The 18,547-nt window shown below is 48.3% G+C and overlaps 1 protein-coding gene across 7 annotated transcripts in view; it reads left to right on the forward strand.

Annotated features, from left to right (window-relative positions):
* The window catches only part of PMS2 (PMS1 homolog 2, mismatch repair system component), a 25,902-nt gene extending 7,625 nt beyond the window's left edge, over positions 1-18,277 (forward strand). For 5 of the 7 annotated variants that reach the window (XM_032394142.1, XM_032394137.1, XM_032394141.1 and 2 more), the window contains 9 exons: positions 114-211; positions 1,402-1,501; positions 3,157-3,241; positions 4,977-5,132; positions 7,234-8,092; positions 12,170-12,337; positions 14,466-14,566; positions 14,776-14,945; positions 17,737-17,874. In XM_032394142.1, the coding sequence (XP_032250033.1) occupies positions 114-211; positions 1,402-1,501; positions 3,157-3,241; positions 4,977-5,132; positions 7,234-8,092; positions 12,170-12,337; positions 14,466-14,566; positions 14,776-14,945; positions 17,737-17,874 (1,875 nt within the window). Of the gene's footprint in view, positions 1-113; positions 212-1,401; positions 1,502-3,156; positions 3,242-4,976; positions 5,133-7,233; positions 8,093-12,169; positions 12,338-14,465; positions 14,567-14,775; positions 14,946-16,736; positions 16,792-17,736 lie in introns of all 7 variants that reach the window. The other 2 variants (XM_032394138.1, XM_032394136.1) reach the window with 2 other exon arrangements.
* Positions 18,278-18,547: the final 270 nt, after the last annotated feature.

An 18,547-nucleotide genomic window follows, 5' to 3' on the forward strand; every position in this document is an offset into this window, starting at 1 on the left:
TAGCCTGACCAGGGAAAGAAAACACAAAAAGCCCTCATTCTGTATCTTCCTTTCTGAAGTTAGGTTCATCCTATTTTTGTTAGGAATTAACTGTGAATCTTGTTTTCTTTTAGCTGCAAAGCCTCATTCCCTTTGTTCAGCTGCCCCCTAGTGACTCCGTTTGTGAAGAGTACGGGCTGAGCCAAGCTGATGCTCTGAATACCCTGTTTCAGTGAGTAGATTTCTGTGGGGGGGAAATTGCAATCAAACGTTTTCTCTGGAGTTTTTTGTTTTTAAAGATAGTGATTTTAAGGCTTATAGTTTCTTTTTAAAAAATTTTTAAATTTATTTTATTTATTTTTTTAAAGGTTTTATTTATTTATTTGAGAGAGAGCGAGAGAGAGTATGAGCAGGAGGGAGAGGGAGAAGCAGACTCCCCACTGAGCAGGGAGTCTGCTGCGGGGCTCCATCCCAGGACCCTGGGATCATGACCTGGGCTGAAGGTAGACGCTTAACCAACTGAGCCACCCAGGCGTCCCAGAAAAAGGATTTCTGTAAAGGGGTCTGTTACTTAATTTGTTCAATATTCTGGGTCCCTGGTGCATTTTAGGGAGTTTCCTGTTGAATTCGCCTTTGTCGTAAAGACTATGTTTAGTGACCAATTAGAATAACTTTTAATTTACGTACATGTTGTGCTTTATGGGGATTCGGCAGAGCGTAATAAGAGGCTGTTCCTTTAGTTCATGCCTTCCACAGCATCTTGTCCGGCATCATTACTTTTACTGTAAGAAAAATTGGCATTTTCCCTACTTGGGATTGAATATGGGACAGCCCATGTCGCTCACTCTCCCTCCACTTGCCTGTGACTTACATGCCTAAAATGAAAGGTGGGGACTCACTGTGGACAGTCTGTTCTTACGGAAGTGCGCATATCCCTGAGGTAGTTCACAAGTAGAGTAAGCACTTTCACGACACCTTAGTAGACAGGAGTTTGCTGATGGAGAGCAGATTTTTAAAGGGCAGGGAATGTAGGCAGATATCATGAATACAAGTAGTTGGACTCCCTAGACAGCCAGTGGGATCAGCTGGAAGGTGTGAGTCTGAGGTGAAACTCATTCCATGCATGGAGGCCAAGAATTTAGTAGGGCAAGTGTGAGAGGAGAGCTGAAGCAAATCCGTTCTGAACCCACTGCATTGCCTGTGGTGGATTTGTTGACCGCAGGAGCTGTAGAACATTCCAGAAGGTCTGTGTTCTTTTTATGATTTATCAGAATGGAACACAGATAACGCATTAACTGAAATGTTAATACTTAGCACGGTATCCTATTTTTATTTTGTTTTTACTTTAAGAACGTGCTCTCTGATGTGTTACTAACCCTTTTCCTTCTGGAATCCTGCCCTTACTGTATGAACATTGAACAGCATCTCAGGCTTCATCTCTCACTGCGCTCACGGTGTTGGAAGAAGTTCAACAGATAGACAGTTTTTCTTCATCAATGGGCGGCCTTGTGACCCAGCAAAGGTATTTAAAGATTTTTCTGTATTAGTCTTTTCTTTTTGTCTTTAACTTTTAATTTTATTTATTATCTAATAGTCTCCTGACACAGGCAATTTACATGAAACGTAGGACTTTGACTCAGAAACATGGCTTTATTTCAGCCACTTAAAGAAGTCTACTGGGCGCCTGGGTGGCTCAGTTGGTTAAGTGACTGCCTTTGACTCAGGTCATGATCCTGGAGTCCCGGGATCGAGTCCCGCATCGGGCTCCCTGCTCGGCGGGGGGTCTGCTTCTCCCTCTGACCCTCCCGCCTCTCATGTGCTCTCTCTCTCTCTCTCTCATTCTTTCTCTCAAATAAATAAAAAATTAAAAAATAATAAAGAAGTCTACTATACAGTTGTTTCAATTATGCGTGTGTGTATGTGTATATACATATCGATAACCCACATCTTTATTACCATAGAAATTATCACTATTTGTAGAAAGTAAACATCTCAGAACATTCACCATCATGTGGACTTTTCAGTCAAGACTGACACACGAGCATATGCTTCGTATTTTCTCCTCTTCTGTCCATTTTTCAGGAAAATTAGGGCCCAGATACCTTCTGCCTCCTACTGAAGCTGGTCATCCTGATAGGGTTACATGGGTATTAGTGGTTCAGTTTTTTAAGATTTTATTTATTTATTTGTCAGAGAGAGCGAGAGAGAGAGAGAACACAAGCAGGGGGAGCGGCAGGCGGAGGGAGAAGCAGGCTTCCCCCTGAGCAGGGAGCCCAATGCGGGACTCGATCCCAGGACTCTGGGATCATGACCTGAGCCGAAGGCAGATGCTTAACTACTGAATCACCCAGGCATCCTAGTGGTTCAGTTTTGATTTTGCATCTTTAGCAACATTGTACCTGAGTCACAGGTTCCGATTTCCAGTGATACTTTAAAATGACTTTTAACAGATGTGGTTCAACCTCTGCATTTTCCACTGCATTATAGAAGGTGCGATTTTATAGTTTGTCTCTGACCCCGTTTAATAATCGCATTATAAAGTCATGTAAATACATTTCTGTGTACATTAGTGTGTGTTTAATGAGCATTTAAATTGCACCTGCAGCATGTTAACAGCACTAGAGTTAACATAACCAATAGATTAGGCTGCGCCTCTATCTTTTGATATTTCTTCAAAAGCGTCTTTGGATTGGAAAAAGATTCAGGCTTAGGGGTTGGTGATTAAAAATATCCCTTTGAGGGGCACGAGGAAACTTTTTTGGGCAATGGATATATTGATGATCTTTTTTTTTTTTTTTTTTAAAGATTTTATTTATCTATTTGACAGAGAGAGACACAGCGAGAGGGAACACAAGCAGGGGGAGTGGGAGAGGGAGAAGCAGGCTTCCCGCTGAGCCGGGAGCCCGATGCGGGGCTCGATCCCAGAACCCTGGGATCATGACCTGAGCTGAAGGCAGACGCTTAACTGAGCCACCCAGGCGCCCCTTGATGATCTTGATTATAATTGTACTGACCTTGACTGTAAACTTACCAAAGTGAATACTTTGAATACATGTACTTTATTGCAGGACCCCTCTGCCTTGATAAAGGCCTTAAAATGCCTTAAAATGCATCCCTCTAGTTAGAACAGCGTGTTGGGGGACAGACGTTCTTTTTTAATCTTTGTTTTTTATGTAGGTTTCCAGACTCGTGAACGAGGTCTATCACATGTATAATCGACATCAATATCCATTTGTTGTTCTTAACATTTCTGTTGATTCAGGTAAGTTCCACTGAGCTCTCTGCCACATTGGTGACTTACCCATAAAAGAATAAAGTGAAATTATAAAGCACTGATATGACCGGAAAGAGACTTTTGTAGCAATACTTACTGGCAATGTATTTTTCTTTTTTGTTTTTTTACATACAGACTTTTAATTTTATAGATTAATTTTTTATACAGGCTTTCCTGCTTTCTGCTTGAGACTGGGTTACTTGTATTATCAGAAAAATGTGACTTTTTCCTGGTACCCGAGAGAGAAAGCAAACTAAGTGTTCTCCCTGATTTTAAAAATAATGCATATTTTTCTTCCGATTGGGAAAATTCTAGTTTATTGTTACCTAGTATTTTTTCTAGGCACTTAGAGATATGTACACGCCTTAAAAAAATAGGTAATGATATATATACCTGCTCATATCCTTTGCAGGGAGAAAATAATTTGAGTAAGTTTGTATTAAGCTCTTTATCCTTAGACATGAATGTTTTCTTCCTTATATGTCATTAAAAATTATTTAGAAATATCATTTTAGTAGCTGCATTCATTATATTCCAAGGTACTGATGTATCTTAAACTCTTTTTTTAAGATTTATTTATTTGAGAGAGCGTGCACGTGCATGCACAAGCAGTGGATAAGGGGCAGAAGGAGAGAATATCCAAACAGACTCCCTGCTGAGTGCAGAGCCCGACGTGGGGCTTGATCCCATGACCCTGAGGTCGTGACCTGAGCAGAATCCAGGAGTCAGACGCTTAATCAGCTGAGCCAGCAAGTCGCCAGTATCTTAAACTTTTTAATTTTTAGCCTTTTTTAAGCTGTCTTCAGTTTTTAGAAATTTAAATACTATCCTTATAATTAAATTGTTATCTGTAACTTTGGTTATTACTTAAGATACATTTCTAGAACTAGAATTACCGTGTCTGTGACTGATCATGCTGTATTAATTCACTCATCTACCAGTGGTATACTGGGTAGTGTTATTTTTCACCAAATTCAGTGGGTGATAGAAGGACCTCATTTTATTTTTTTATCTTATTTTATTTTATTTTTTTTTAAAGATTTTTTATTTATTTATCTGAGAGAGAGAATGGGAGACAGAGAGCATGAGAGGGGGAGGATCAGAGGGAGAAGCAGACTCCCCGCTGAGCAGGGAGTCCGATGCGGGACTCGATCCCGAGACTCCAGGATCATGACCTAAGCCGAAGGCAGTCGCTTAACCAACTGAGCCACCCAGGCGCCCCAGAAGGACCTCATTTTAGCTTGTAGTTTTCTATCGTATGTTTTCATGTGTTTATTTGCTTTTTTTTTTTGTAAATTACCCATTCGAATATTTGCATATTCCATCCATTTAATGAATGGTTCATCTTTTTCTTGTTTATTTGAAAGAGTTAATTTTATAGTTTATGAATATTAATCTGGACATTGCAATGTTTTTAATAGTACTTTCAGGGGGCACCTGGGGGGCTCAGTCGGTTAAGCAGCTGCCTTAGGCTCAGGTCATGATCTTGGGGTCCTGGGATCGAGTCCCGCATCGGGCTCCCTGCTCAGCGGAGAGCCTCCTTCTCCCTCTGCCCCTCCCTCTGCTCATTCTCTCTCTCTCTGTCAAATAAATAAATAAAATCTTAAAAAAAAAAAAGTACTTTCCGTAAGTGCAAGTGAAAAAAATAGTAGATGGGGAAATTTCTGTTGTTAAAGGTGATTTTAAACACAAGAAGTATCTTTTTTTTTTTTTTTTGCCTTAGAATGTGTTGATATCAATGTCACTCCAGATAAAAGGCAAATTTTACTACAAGAGGAGAAGCTTCTGTTGGCAGTCTTAAAGACATCTTTGGTAGGAATGTTTGATAGCGACATCAACAAACTCAGTGTCTCTCAGCAGCCGTTGTTGGATATGGAAGGTGAGAGAAATACGGACAGCTTCTTAAACTCACAGCTATTGTGATGCTTTCCCTTATTTTTTTCCTGAGGGATAGTTTTTTTTGACACGGAACGAAATCTCCTCTTTAGACAGAGGATGTGTCACACTCGACAGTGTAGAGCTGCGGACGTGAGGAAATCTGATTAACGAGAGAAATGGCAGGCACGTGGCGCAGATCTGGGGATGTGGTCTCACCAAGACTCACCAAGACTCACCAAGACTCGTTTCTCTTTAGTAAACACCCCTGCTTCGCTGCAAGCCTTTTGTTCATTTCCAGAGCTCTGAAAAAGCCGATTCTGACCACCTTTGCCCATTTTCTCATTTCTTTGATGGAGTGGGGAGTTTCTGGGGCCCTCCCTCTGCCACTTTCCCACACGTCACCCCCGTGCCTTCTACGCTGAGTGGCATGTTGGAATGAGCATTGCCACAAAGCTGATCCAATATCTGTAATAGTAATATGCACAGTTATTATTTCACTGCCTGGTCATACGTGATCAGCCATCTGTTTAAGTAGTTTGATTTTTTTTTATCCAAACCACGTGCAGCCGGGACATCTGGGAGGGGACCAGAGTTGAGGCCCAGATGCCCTCCTTGGCAGAGGGAAGAGTTGGCTATTACCTCCCCTGATGGCCAGATCTGCTCCTTGGGGTGCATCCTGTCTTCTGTAGGCCAGCCTGCCCCGATCTCCATGTTTGTATGTGTAGAGATGGAGGTGGTGGGTGCCCCTCATTGTGTCCTCCAAGGGGGGGAAGACCAGAGCTGCCGAGGGAGCTGAAACTAGGGTTTGGTGGAAAGCTAAGGTGGCAGGTGAGTATTGCTCCCAGGGAGGGGAGATGGTTTGGGGATGAGGCTTTGTAAACGGAAGGTAGAGGAGTTGCTGTAAGTCAGGGGCTTGGGGAGGGGCAGGGATACAGAGCAGCTCTGTCCTCTCGTTCCCTAACATGCCAGGGGTAGGGAGAGGTGGGTTTGGAAGATAGCAGGCAGGCTCTCGTTTTGATAATCCGGGAATAAGGTGGAGGTGAAGCTCCCGAGGGCTGGGGTGGGGCATGAGCACAGAAACTTGGACAGTAAAGTGGCGGAGCTTTGATGTGGACGCCGGGAGCCCCCATCGGCCCTGCTTGCTCTCGGTGTGGGGGTGCTACGGATGTGGGTGTGCGTGGGGATGGGGCGGACGATGGGCAGTTGCATACACATCTTTGTGGAACGGGCTAGGGTGGCATCTCTGAGCCCACTCACAAACACTTTGCCAGAGGCTACCCTATAAAGATAACCTGCTCAGAACATTGGGGCATCCTGAGGCACGGTTGAACCAATGTCCCTTTTCAGCCATTTAACTGAATACAGAAACACACATAAGTGTGTGAGCCCTGAGGTCAAGAAATAGCACCCCTAAACCACCCTGGGACCCCTTTTCTTACACCGCACCCCCCCCCCCCGGTGGTGACCGTTTTCCTGACTTCTGACACCACAGATTCGTTCTACCTGCTTCTAATTTGAAGCCACCTAGTATGTGGGCTTTTTTGGGATTTGTTTCAGTGTCTCGTATGACTGGGCCGTGTCACATGGGGCACCTGATGCGTCCCCTCTCTTTGCTGTGCAGCATTCCCTTGTATTTACATGCCGTGGTTTGTTTGTGGACAGTTGGGTCGTTTCCGGGATTGGGCTGTCGTGACTCAAACAGCCAAGAACTTCCCCATCTGTGGCTTCGGCGGGCGTGGGTGCCTTTTCCGATGGGAGCCGCAGTGCCGGCCCGCTTAGATTCAGGAGCTCCCCCCGGAGGGTTTTCCAAAGCTATCCTACTGATTTCACTACCCCCAGCAGCATGTAGACATTCCTTTTGATCCTCGCCCTTGCGAACTTCTGTTGTGTCTTAAGTTTTTACCCGCGCTGGTGAGTATAGGTAGCGTCCTGCTGTGGTTTTAATTCGTGTGCCCTTTATGACGAACGTGGAACCGTTTTCATATGTTTGATCAGCCGTTTGGATCCCTGCTTTTGTGAAGTGACTGTTCCAAGTGGAAACACCCTCTGATTCCATTTCCGTGTAGCCCCTGATACTCTTCTCTGTTCGTTTATCTACTCAGGTCACGTAGTAAAAACGCACTTGGCAGAAATGGACAAGCCTCAGCCAGCAAAGCCGGATAGTCCCACTTCGTCAAGGACCGGAGGAGAAGAGAAAAGGGCAGTGACCATTTCCAGACTGAGAGAGACCTTTTCTCTTCGGCACACCACGGAGGACAGGCCTGAGGGCCCAAAGAGCCCTGAACTGAGGCGGGTTTCCCCAAGACAGAAGAGACACGAACAGCTTCCTGGCACTTCAGGCTCCCTCTGCGCCCGGAGGCCCGTCCCTGGCACAGGCTCGCGCGGTCCCCAGGAGGAGATGATGCGTTCAGATAAGGGCCCCTGTGACCGCAGGGACAGAGGGGACACGGAGCAGGACTCGGGGCATAGCCGCCCGTCGGCCAGCCCAGAGGAAGGGCTCGGCACCCCAGAAGTGGGAGGTCACGCCAGCAAGGAGTTTTCCCAAGGAAGTGTGGAGTCTCGGGAGGAGTCACCTGAGACTGACCGTCGCTCTGCAGACCCTGAAGGCCATCTCGACCAAGAGGATGGCAGTCGGACACGTAGAGTCTTGCCTCGGCCCGCCGACATTTCCTCCTCAAACACAAAGCGTTTTAAGAAAGATGGAATCCTTTTCAGTTCTGATGCCTGCCAAGGGTTGGTGAAGACTCAGACCTTGTCAGCATCTCAGGTTGACGTGGCTGTTAAAATCCATAAGAAAATAGTGCCCCTGGCCTTTTCTATGCGCTCTTTAGCTCAACGAATAAAGCAGTTGCAGCACCAAGAACAGCGAAGAGAAGGCGCACAGAATTGTAGGAAGTTCAGGGCCAAGATTTGCCCGGGAGAAAACCAGGCCGCAGAGGAAGAACTCAGAAAGGAGATAAGGTAAAGTTCTTCCTTAGGAGGATTTGTGCTCGTGACCGTGAGCTGCGGCAGGGGACAGGCTGATCCTTCCAGGCTCTGCTTTTGCTCCCCTGGGTGTCTTCTGCTCCGCCCGACTCTCCTCTCCTGACTTAGGGCATGGGTGTGGCCCTCCTCGGCTCCAGGGTCTGGTCCTCTGGCTGCTGGACAGACGGACCTGCCTGAGGGCCTTCCCCACACCACAGACCTGGCACATCCCCACCTCAGACCTGCCCGAGCTCCTCTCTCTTCCTCTCCCGGCCCCCTTTCTCTTTGCCTTCTCAGTGCTCCTTCTTGAAGATTCTAATTTTGGAGTCTGTCTCCACTCCACGGATTGGTCATTAATTAGCCTTGCTGGTGCATCCTTGGTGATGCTTTTTCCATTCACCTCCTTTTTGTTGCCTCTCATGCGTGGCAAATTAATTTTCTTTAAAGAACTCTTTCTCTGTGAAACCTTCCCAGAATCGTTTCCTTAGATTTTCTTTGCACATCCTTTCCATCAGTCAAAATTAATCAGTGTTTCCTTGACCCCCACCTCATTCCTCTTTGTGAAGGTTTCCAGCTCACAGCAACTCCTCCCTGCACTGAATTCATGGTGGTTTTCGGAGACATTGCTATTTCTTGTTATTGATTTATTTTTAAAATAATTTTATTTTATTTATTTATTATTTTTTAAAAGTTTTATTTATTTGTCAGAGAGAGAGCACATGCGTGTGCATGCACACAAACGGGGAGTGGCAGGCAGAGGGAGAAGCAGGCTCCCTGCTCAGCAGGGACTTGATCCCAGGACTCCGGGATCATGACCTGAGCTGAAGGCAGATGCTTAACCGACTGAGCCAACCAGGCGTCCCCCATTACTGATTGATTACCAGAAACTGTAATGCATTGTCAAACTTGTGATTTCCAGAGGATTGCCTCCGGTAAGGCTAAGTAATAAAGGGAGTCAATTTAAAAAAAACTATTAATACTGATAGTAGAAAATACTCATCACCACCACTTTGTTGAGAATAATCATATACAACGTTGTGACTTCTAAAAATGATGAATTCTCTTGAAATATTTAACTTTTATCTTTTTAAATGTATGTGTTTTGTCTGAGCAGGTACTGACGTGCTGTGACCTGTACGGAGTGCATTGAGATTTTGTGGCACTTTTAGTCTGGACCACTAGGCTTTGCTTAATTTTGACGATCAATTCTTCAACAGCAACCATTATATTATATTCCCTCGATATCCACAGTGCCTAGCTTACATTGAGAAGGGTTTTCAGGAAATAGTTCCTTTAACGCGTGTGTGATTAATGGAGGTGAACCTCTTCGGGTGGGCTCTGGGGCCTGTGAACCCTGAGGGATGCAGTGATGAGCCAGGCTCCTTGCTCACGCACACGCATGATCGTGGAACACGTGCTTGATGGGGAAAGACCTGGAAGGTGCCCAAAATGAAAACTAATTATACTTTCCCTTTGGATTCTTTTAGTCCTCTCAGTGAGTGAAATCAACTGTAATTTTTAAAAATAGTGATTTTTTTTAAAGATTTTGTTTGTTTGAGAGAGAGCGAGCATGAGCAGGGGGAGAGGCAGAGGAAGGACAAGCAGACTCCCTGCTGAGATCATGACCTGAGCCAAAGGCGGATGCTTAACCAACTGAGCCACCCAGGCGCCCCTAAAAAGAGTGATTTTAAATCAACAAATATTCATCGATCACCTGTCGTCATGGTTCTGGAATTTGGGTGCACATAACAATCGATGAGGAAGCTTGTTCGAAAAGCAGAACCTATGGCCAGCCTCAGGAGATTCTGCTTAGTAGATCTGGTAGATCGTGGGCATGGGGCCCAGGAATCTGCATTTTGACAGGTACCCCAGTTGGTCACTTGGAGAACCCTGATCCACAGTGGGCCCAGCATTTGCTTCTGGCCTTCAGTGCACGGCTGCTGGATCGCCTCTTGGTTCTGAGCTGTGGTTCTGCCGAAGACTTTTTCCTGAGACACATTCCGAGTGAAAAATTAGGCAGTGTACTGTGGTCGTGTTTACCAGCTTTTGGGTTTATATTTTGAGTTATAACTAAATACATCAAGTCGTAAAGTTTTGCTATGTTTTAGTTTATGGTGGGAGATACACCTGCAAAGACAGAGTGCCTGAGTCTTCGGGTCAGTACAGGTTCTTCCCATGGGGAGTCTACCTGGGGAGCCAGAGCACAGAATCAGAGCCAGGGAGTAGGCCTTCGTGCCGCTTACCCGTGTGTTGCCTCTCAGCTCAAATCCGCTGTACTTTGCCCTACTTTGCAACCCTGGCGCCTGGGCCTTGTAAGCCTTCTTCTCTGGGGCGCTGCCAGGCTTTGTCAGTAGGGGGCGCCGGAGGGACACCGCAAGACACTGCCCGAGCCCGGCTTCTCTCCTTGCTTCTTGGTGGCCCTTGTCCTTTCCTCCTACAAGGCAGCCACCAGCAGCAGGCCCAGCATTGCTCACTCTCTTGCTGCAGCAGACCTAGCGGACTTATTTTTATCCAGTGGGCTGCAGGTCTGAAGCTCAGCCGGGGAGGGGGAGGGGTGCTCTTGCAGGAGTTCCTTCTTTGGACGCACTCCCTCATTCCCGGCGGTGGGAGCTGCCTCCTGCGTTTGCTACTCCCGTGTTTCTTAGCTAAGTAGTTAATCACCTTATACTAGTTTCCAGTACCTTGTGATTTTTCCCTGTTCAAATCACGGGTGTGGCTTTTGTGTCTTGTGGACTCTGACATGGAATCACTACCAGGAATGGTCCCAGGAGACACACCCTCAAAGACAGCGTTTGGGGATTGGTTTGGTCCTGCCCTTGAACTTGAGCTCCGTGCTCGGCTCCTTGCCAATAGGAAATGGGAGGTTAGTAACGCGTGGAGGTGCACGGAGGCGTCACTGTTCGACTCTCACCCGTGGTTGACCGCTGAGGCACCCACCCGAGCAGGTCCCACAGGGGCCCAGGTGGCTTCTGTGCTGTGGGAGGGACCTCCTCGCTGGAGCACTTACAGAAGAAGGGACTGTCTGAGGACCGTCTGAGAACCAGCGTGCTTCGGCGGCAGCTCTGACAGAGTCTCATGTCCTGTGGCCACAGGGCCGATGCTCATGAGTTGTGTGGGGTGGAGAATGGCAATGTCAGTGTCTCCCATGGAGATTGGTGGTGCTGTCTGTCTCCCATCTGCACTGACGCCCGCAGTCACTCACGGAGTTAGACTTCGGAGCCACCCACCAAACGACCCGTTGGTGAGCTTGGCAGGTATCAGAACGATTGATACCCAGGATTGGTAAACAGGTAGTTTTATACACTGCTGGTGGGAGTGCAAACTGCTGTAGGTCTATCAAAGTAAAAAAAACGTACGTCCACATCTAGGGATTTATCGTATAGAAATGCCCCCAGAATAGTGCGGATTTATGTCCATGAACGTTTGTTGCAGTGTTTTTTTGTATTACTTGAAATGGAAACAGCTGGAATGTCCTTTAGTAGGGAATTTGTCAGACAAATTATGGTACATGCGCACAGTGAGTTCCTGTACGCCACTGAAAAGAACGAAGGAGATCTATCCATGTGGGTCTGAGAAAGCACCTAAGATGCGTTGTTAAGTGATGGTAGTAGAACAGCATGAAGAATTAGGATTCCATTTTTGTATGTTTAAAACAACACGTAGACAAAGGTCTGGGAGGTTGTGTGCCAAATGAATAGTCGTAACTAATATATCTCTGGGGAGCTGGATGAATAACTAATGTTATCTTTAGAAAGTGGCATTATCAGGGGTGCTGGGGTGGCTCAGTCAGTTAAGCGTCTGCCTTCAGCTCGGGTCATGATCTCAGGGTCCTGGGATCAAGCCCCACCTTGTCGGGCTCCCTGCTCAGCGGGGAGTCTGCTTTTCCTCTCCCTTTGCCCCTCACCTCGCTTGTGTGTCCTTTCTCTCTCAAATAAACAAAATCTTAAAAAAGAAAGGGAATCATTAGGAACTGTCTCTGTTTTATGTTTTTGTATTGTTTGTTTTGTATTACAGTCTATGAAAAGTAATCTTTTAAAATTGTAATGTCTCATAACGAACATTTTCTACATGCAGTAAAACGATGTTCGCGGAAATGGAGATCATTGGTCAGTTTAACCTGGGATTTATCATCACCAGACTGAATGCAGACATCTTCATAGTGGACCAGCACGCTACGGACGAGAAGTACAACTTTGAGATGCTGCAGCAGCACACTGCCCTCCAGGGTCAGAGGCTCATAGCGTAAGTCCGTTCTGCTGTTCAGAATTCTCCGTGTCGTCTTCACACCTAAAGTTTAAAACCTAAGAGCTCATGTGTGTGTGTGTCTGTTTTTTAGCCACAAGCATCCCTATGGCAGATTTTTATACTTTTTACATAATAACGGTCATAGCTGCCGTTTACTGAGTGCTCGTTAGGTGCCAGGCACTGTTGAAACGCATTTACACGCACTAACTCATTTAATCCTCCCAGACCTACGAGGTGGCTGCTCTTCCCACCATCGCTTCACAGGTGATCACACGGAGGCGCGCAAACAGCGGTTAGGTAACTTTCCCAAGTTCATACAGCTAATGTGTCATTTTTTTTTTTTTAAGATTTTATTTATTTATTTGACAGAGACACAGCGAGAGAGGGAACACAAGCAGGGGGAGTGGGAGAGGGAGAAGCAGGCTTCCCACTGAGTAGGGAGCCCAATGTGGGGCTCGATCCCAGGACCCTGGGATCATGACCTGAGCCGAAGGCAGACGTTTAACTGACTGAGCCACCCAGTCACCCCATTGTGTTAATTATCAAGTCTTTTGCCTTTTCTGGTTGGCCAGAAAAATCATCTTGATGAAGGGCAATTTATGGTATGTCGTGTGTGCAGAAAGGCGGCCAGCCTGTGTGTCACTCCTCAGCTAGATGAGCTCAAGTCCCCTGATTAGTCACTGCAGAATTTGGTATTTCTCTCTCCTTTGCCAAACTGCCCGTTTTACACCGACCGCTTTACAAGGTGGTAGGGTGTATCATGTAAACCAGAAGTCCTTAAGCCAAGTTAGAAGAAGAGGTCGTGAATTTTTATTTGGGAAATTCAATGATGTAGAGAAATACACTCAGATCCCAATAGGAGTAGATCCCGGCGTGAAGAAATGTTCAACTACAACATCAGCAGGGAAAATACACTGAGTTTACGGAGTACTCCATTTCCTATGGAGTGGATGAATTGTTTATTTTCAGCAGGTGTAAATGGTAACAATAAAGACATTCAATAAGCTACTTTATCAGGGCGCCTGGGTGGCGTAGTGGGTTAAGTGTCTGACCCTTGGTTTTGGCTTGGGTCGTGATCTCAGGGTTGTAAGATCGAGCCCAGCATAGAGCTCCGTGCTCAGCAGGGAGTCTGCTTGAAGATTCTCTCCCTCTGCCCCTCCCCCCACGCATGCTTTCTAAAATAGGTAAATAAAATCTTTAAAAAAATAAGCTAGTGTATCATACTGAATTATTTCTGCCTTTTTCACAGAGGTCTTTTATTTTTCAGCCATTTTACATAAATAATGTCTCGTTCATGGCATTTCAGGTTGACTCAGGTAATCACAGGCCACTTGGGGTTCCAGGTGGGCCATATTTCAAGGATAACGATCATAGGTCCATCCTTTCCTACCAGGCCCTGCATGGTCTGGCCCTCCCTACACCCTCACCTCCTCGTTCTCCATGCTCAAGGAGACACCTCAGGACACCTTCCCTGACCCTTGTCTCTAGGTCGGTCTCACTTGCTCTGTGCTCTTATGGACTGGGTGTCCCTTCCTCCTGATGGGCTGCGTGCTTTGTAATTATAGTTTGACTGCTTGATCAATGGCATTCTTCTCCACTGGTCTCTTACTCATGAGAGTGGAGACCTGGCCATCCTATCTCCTGCCCTTATCAGTCTGTCTCATTAAGGGCTCGGTGATTCCAGGAGGACGGGTGGACGGATTGCCCAGCAGACAGATGGAGAGAGGAATATTGCAGGCTCGGAAGGGGCAGGATAGCAAACAAATGCTCTTTATTCTGCTTTCAGAGGCCTGTAACATAGCGCAGGAGGGAAAATGGCATCTTCATGTTCTCCCGTTATCTTTAAGGAGCGGATTGAGAGAAGCCTGGGGTCATGGGGGTGGGGTGGCAGACTGAGGAAAGCCAGCTGCTTTTGTGGTCATTTTAACTTTAATAAAAGAAGATCAAAGGGGAATTCTCAGGCAGTTATGTGACCGGAAAGGCTCGTAGCTCAAGAAAGTGTTGCTACTCACGTTGCTCTGAAAGGAATTCAGAGAAGCACGTACTGGTTCGGTTTCCCTTCTGCTTTATAGGTAAAGGTTTGACTTCAAAACTGGGTTTGAATCTCTTCTCTCTGTTCTTTCAGACCCCAGACTCTCAACTTAACGGCTGTCAATGAAGCTGTTCTCATAGAAAACCTGGAAATATTCCGAAAGAACGGCTTTGATTTTGTTATCGACGAAGGGGGTGAGTTATTAGGACTACGAGGTGCGTCCTGTCAGCGCTGGGAACAGTCTTTGAGGTTCTGTAGATCAGTGTATTTCATCAGAGATGGACACGGTTCCCCCGGAAAGCGTGTTGCTGCTTTCCCCTCTCCCGGCGTCCGTGGTCACGAAGCACTGGAGGGACACGTGCACTTCAAATAACCGAGTCTTCTCCTAATCTTACTCTTTTAGCTCCAGTCACCGAAAGAGCTAAATTGATTTCTTTGCCAACTAGTAAAAACTGGACCTTCGGACCCCAGGACATCGACGAGCTGATCTTTATGCTGAGCGACAGTCCTGGGGTTATGTGCCGGCCTTCCCGAGTCAGGCAGATGTTTGCCTCCAGAGCCTGTCGGAAGTCCGTAAGTAAAGAACGCTCGTCTGCCGGCACAGCGGCTGGGACTGCCCTGGGTCGCCGTATGGAACACAGCCACGAGCTTCTGTAAGCACGTGTGCCCCGGAAGCCGGGGTCGGCGCTGTCTCTGACCTCTGACCCGTAATTGCAAGCAGCATGCTCTGATAGAGCTTTCTAGGCCCGTGGTTTGTCTGTGGATGGGGAGGAACATGGGCAGATGAGTGTTGCTCCTGCCGGCCCGAGAGGCCGCCGCACGGGGCTTTGCAAGTCCTTCCGTCGGCGGCGGGCACCTCATGGGGCGCCCTGTCGCACTGCCGCAGCTCAGGCTGTCCCAGGGGTGGGGGCAGCGGTGGGTGATCAACCTGATGTCCAAGTAGGTGCATCTGGATCACCTGGCCCCTGGGCGCGTCCAGGACGCTCTCCCTTCCATCAGATGCTCCCTGAGCCCCAGCTGTGCGGCCTGTCCTGTCCATGTGCCGGGGACACAGGTGACAAGAAGGATGAGGTCCTCGCCCTTGCGGAGCTTATAGTTTAGTGGGGAGGAAAAGATGTAAGCGAAAATAATGACAACCTCCAACACCAATAGGTTCAGGAAAGAAGAACAGCGTGGGGCTGGGGAGTGGCCACGGAAACCCAGGCGAGCCGTCGAGGTGGCAGCCAGGGAAGGGCTGTCCAAGGAGGGGGCATCTGACCTGATGCCTGGAAGGGGACATGGAGCCCCTTGGGGATGAGCCCTCCTAACAGAGGAAACAGCAAGTGCGAAGACGGGGAGGTGGTCAGATGGGGGTGTTTGAACCCAGCCCGAGGCTGCCCGTGTGATGGGAGCGGGGCCAGGATGCGAGCGCAGCGGCGTCCGGGGCCCCCCAACATGGGGTCTGGCGGTCCCGGTGGGCCCCTGGGAGCTCGCACTGCACGGAGGCTGTGATGACCGAGGGCGCCCGGTGAGGTGCCCGCCGCCGCCGGAAGGACTTGCAAAGCCGTTGCTAGAGCGGAGAGAGGGCGGCGGGGAAAGCAGCGGCTTGCTCACTTTTGGGGGGCGGGTGGCCTGAAAGCTGTGTTGTATCTGAGGCCCCGTCAGGCTGTAATTGGACGTGGTCTGAAAGCGGTCAGATTAATGAATCAGAGCTCAGGGGCAGTGTCAGTGCTGGAGGGAAAACTCGGGGCACTTTACAACCTTGGGGTTGGATGACGTTACTCCAGGGAGGGGGTACTTAGAGCAGAGAGCGGGGCCCGGGTCCGCCTTTCAGCTGCGGGGCTTTGTTTGATGAAGTGCCCCGATCCTGGGGTGAGTGGGAGGCCGCGCAGATGGGCCTGTGCTCACAGGCAGGCATCTTAGAACCCTGTCTCAGGGTGCCTCAGAGCTCCCTGTGCACCCCGGCAGGCCTTGGTGCTGCAGCTCTTCCTCGTCCTGTGTGCTGAGCCCTGTGGGCTCCCCTCTGCCGCACCCCAAGGGGCCCGAGCTCCGCCCTGCCGGCCCTTCAGCCCTGTCTGCTCGCTCAGCTCTAGCCACACGGGCCACCTTCCAGGTCCGCGGCCGCTCCAGCCTTCCTCCCGCCTCACCTCCCTCCTTCACGGACCTGGCTCCCCCCTGTCCTCGGCTCCCCCTGAGCGCCCCTCTGAAGCAGCCTCTCCCAGGCCCTCGGGCACAGCCCCCTGCGTGATAGTTGCCTGTTTCTCTCCCACGTGGCAGAGCCCTGCTGCGTATCCTACCTCTGGGGCAGTGCGTGGCACGTGGAAGAAGGAAGAGGATGCATAGGCTCAGGCTTGTCGCCTCTCACCATCTCTTCTTGTTTCTCAGGGGCTCAGTTTCTCTGTGTTTGCGTGGACCCCGCTCATCACCACGTATATGTCAGGTAGAGAAATGTGCTGTGGAGAAAAGCAGGGTGAGGGCCACAGAGGGACAGACGGGGAGTGCTCCTGAGCGGAGTCAGGGACAGAAGCCTGAAGGGAGGGGCAGTGAGACATGCAAGTATCTGGGGATGGAGTCTCCTGGGCACAGGGCATAGCCGGTGCCAAGGTCCTGGGGCAGGTGCTTGTGGAGTCCATCTGTAAGAGATGGACTGCTGGAGTGGGGGCAGGGAGGGATGCGTGCCTGCAAGTGCAGGCACTAAGGCCAGGGAAGGCCAAATCGGGTGATGCATGGGGGCTCTTATCCAGGTGAGAGGCAAGAGCTGAGAAGGTGAGCCATGTATGTGATCTGACGTGCCTTTTTTTTTTAAAGATGGGGCGCCTGGGTGGCTCAGTCGTTAAGTGTCTGCCTTTGGCTCAGGCCATGATCCCAGGGTCCTGGGATCGAGTCCCATGTCCAGCTTCCTGCTCAGCGGGAAGCCTGCTTCTCCCTCTGCTGCTTCCCCTGCTTGTGTTCCCTCTCTCACTCTGTCTCTCTCAAATAAATAAAATCTTTAAAAAAAATAAAAAATAAAAGGAATTGCTGGCTGCTGAGTGGAGAACGGCTGGAAGGGGGCCGCAGGGAGGCCTGTTAGGAGGCCTGTTAGGAGGCCCTGCGGTCGCCGAGGTGACAGGTCGGGGCAGTGGGTCAGAGGCCGTGGTGGAGCCGCCGAGACTGGTGGGATCCTGGGCAGGTTTGGTGGGCGTCTCCAGCCGAGGTCTGCTGCTATGCAGGAGTCACCGAGGGGCTGGATTTCCCAAAAAGGTGGGGGCCTGAGATGGAAGAGGGTAGGTAGAGTTCCTTGGAGGAAGATATCTCGGGGAATGTTGTTGAGTTGTAATCTTGTCCATCTTTGTTTCAGAGAAAAATGAAAACCAATAAACTTTATTTTGCTGTGTCTCCTATTCAGGTGATGATTGGAACTGCTCTTAACACAAGCGAGATGAAGAAACTCATTACCCACATGGGCGAGATGGACCATCCCTGGAACTGTCCCCACGGAAGGCCGACCATGAGACACATTGCCAACCTGGATGTCATTTCTTAAAGCTGACAATGCTTCTCATTTTATAGAACTACACATTTTATTGCAGATTTTTCTGTTTCCAAAAGCAGGGTTTTTAACTAGTCACTTCTTGTTTGCAAATGAACCTGCTGTTTTAAAAAAAAATGACCAGATCCTTAGAAGTGATCTTGAGAACCTTTTCAAACCACATGGAGCATTGCTTGCGCCGTTTTTTGTTCTGCACTTGAATGTGTGCACGTGTACAAGCAAGAGCACGTCCCAGAAATAGGAAGAACGCCTCGAAAGTCACTCAGGCCTCTGCTGTAGCGGCCTGAGCTATTTTAGTGTGCAGCTTTCAGCCTGTAATATGATTAAATTCATAATGGTTTAATTTCATAAAATCATGGTCCTTTTGGATTAGTGGCTGTCAATCCTAACGCACATTAAATTAAAAAAAAAAAAAGAGTAACAAAACCCAACTGGAAGAAAATGGCCCAGGTGGGGCCTGGGGTCACTATTTTTAAATGAGCCCCGGTGCAGCCTGGGTGGCAAAGCGCTGTCATAGGCAAGGGGAAATAAAAGGTTGATTTTTCTCTAACCTTAATGTTGCGATTTCCTTTCCTTGGGGCATGGATTGCAGGATGTTCTTGTTACTGGCCCTCCGTGGTACTGGAGAGAGCAGAAACTGTTGTCAAAGAGTTTTTCATGGAATCTC

The sequence above is a fragment of the Phoca vitulina genome, unplaced genomic scaffold, assembly GCF_004348235.1.
Source record: "Phoca vitulina isolate PV1807 unplaced genomic scaffold, GSC_HSeal_1.0 scaffold79, whole genome shotgun sequence".
NCBI lineage: Eukaryota > Metazoa > Chordata > Mammalia > Carnivora > Phocidae > Phoca > Phoca vitulina.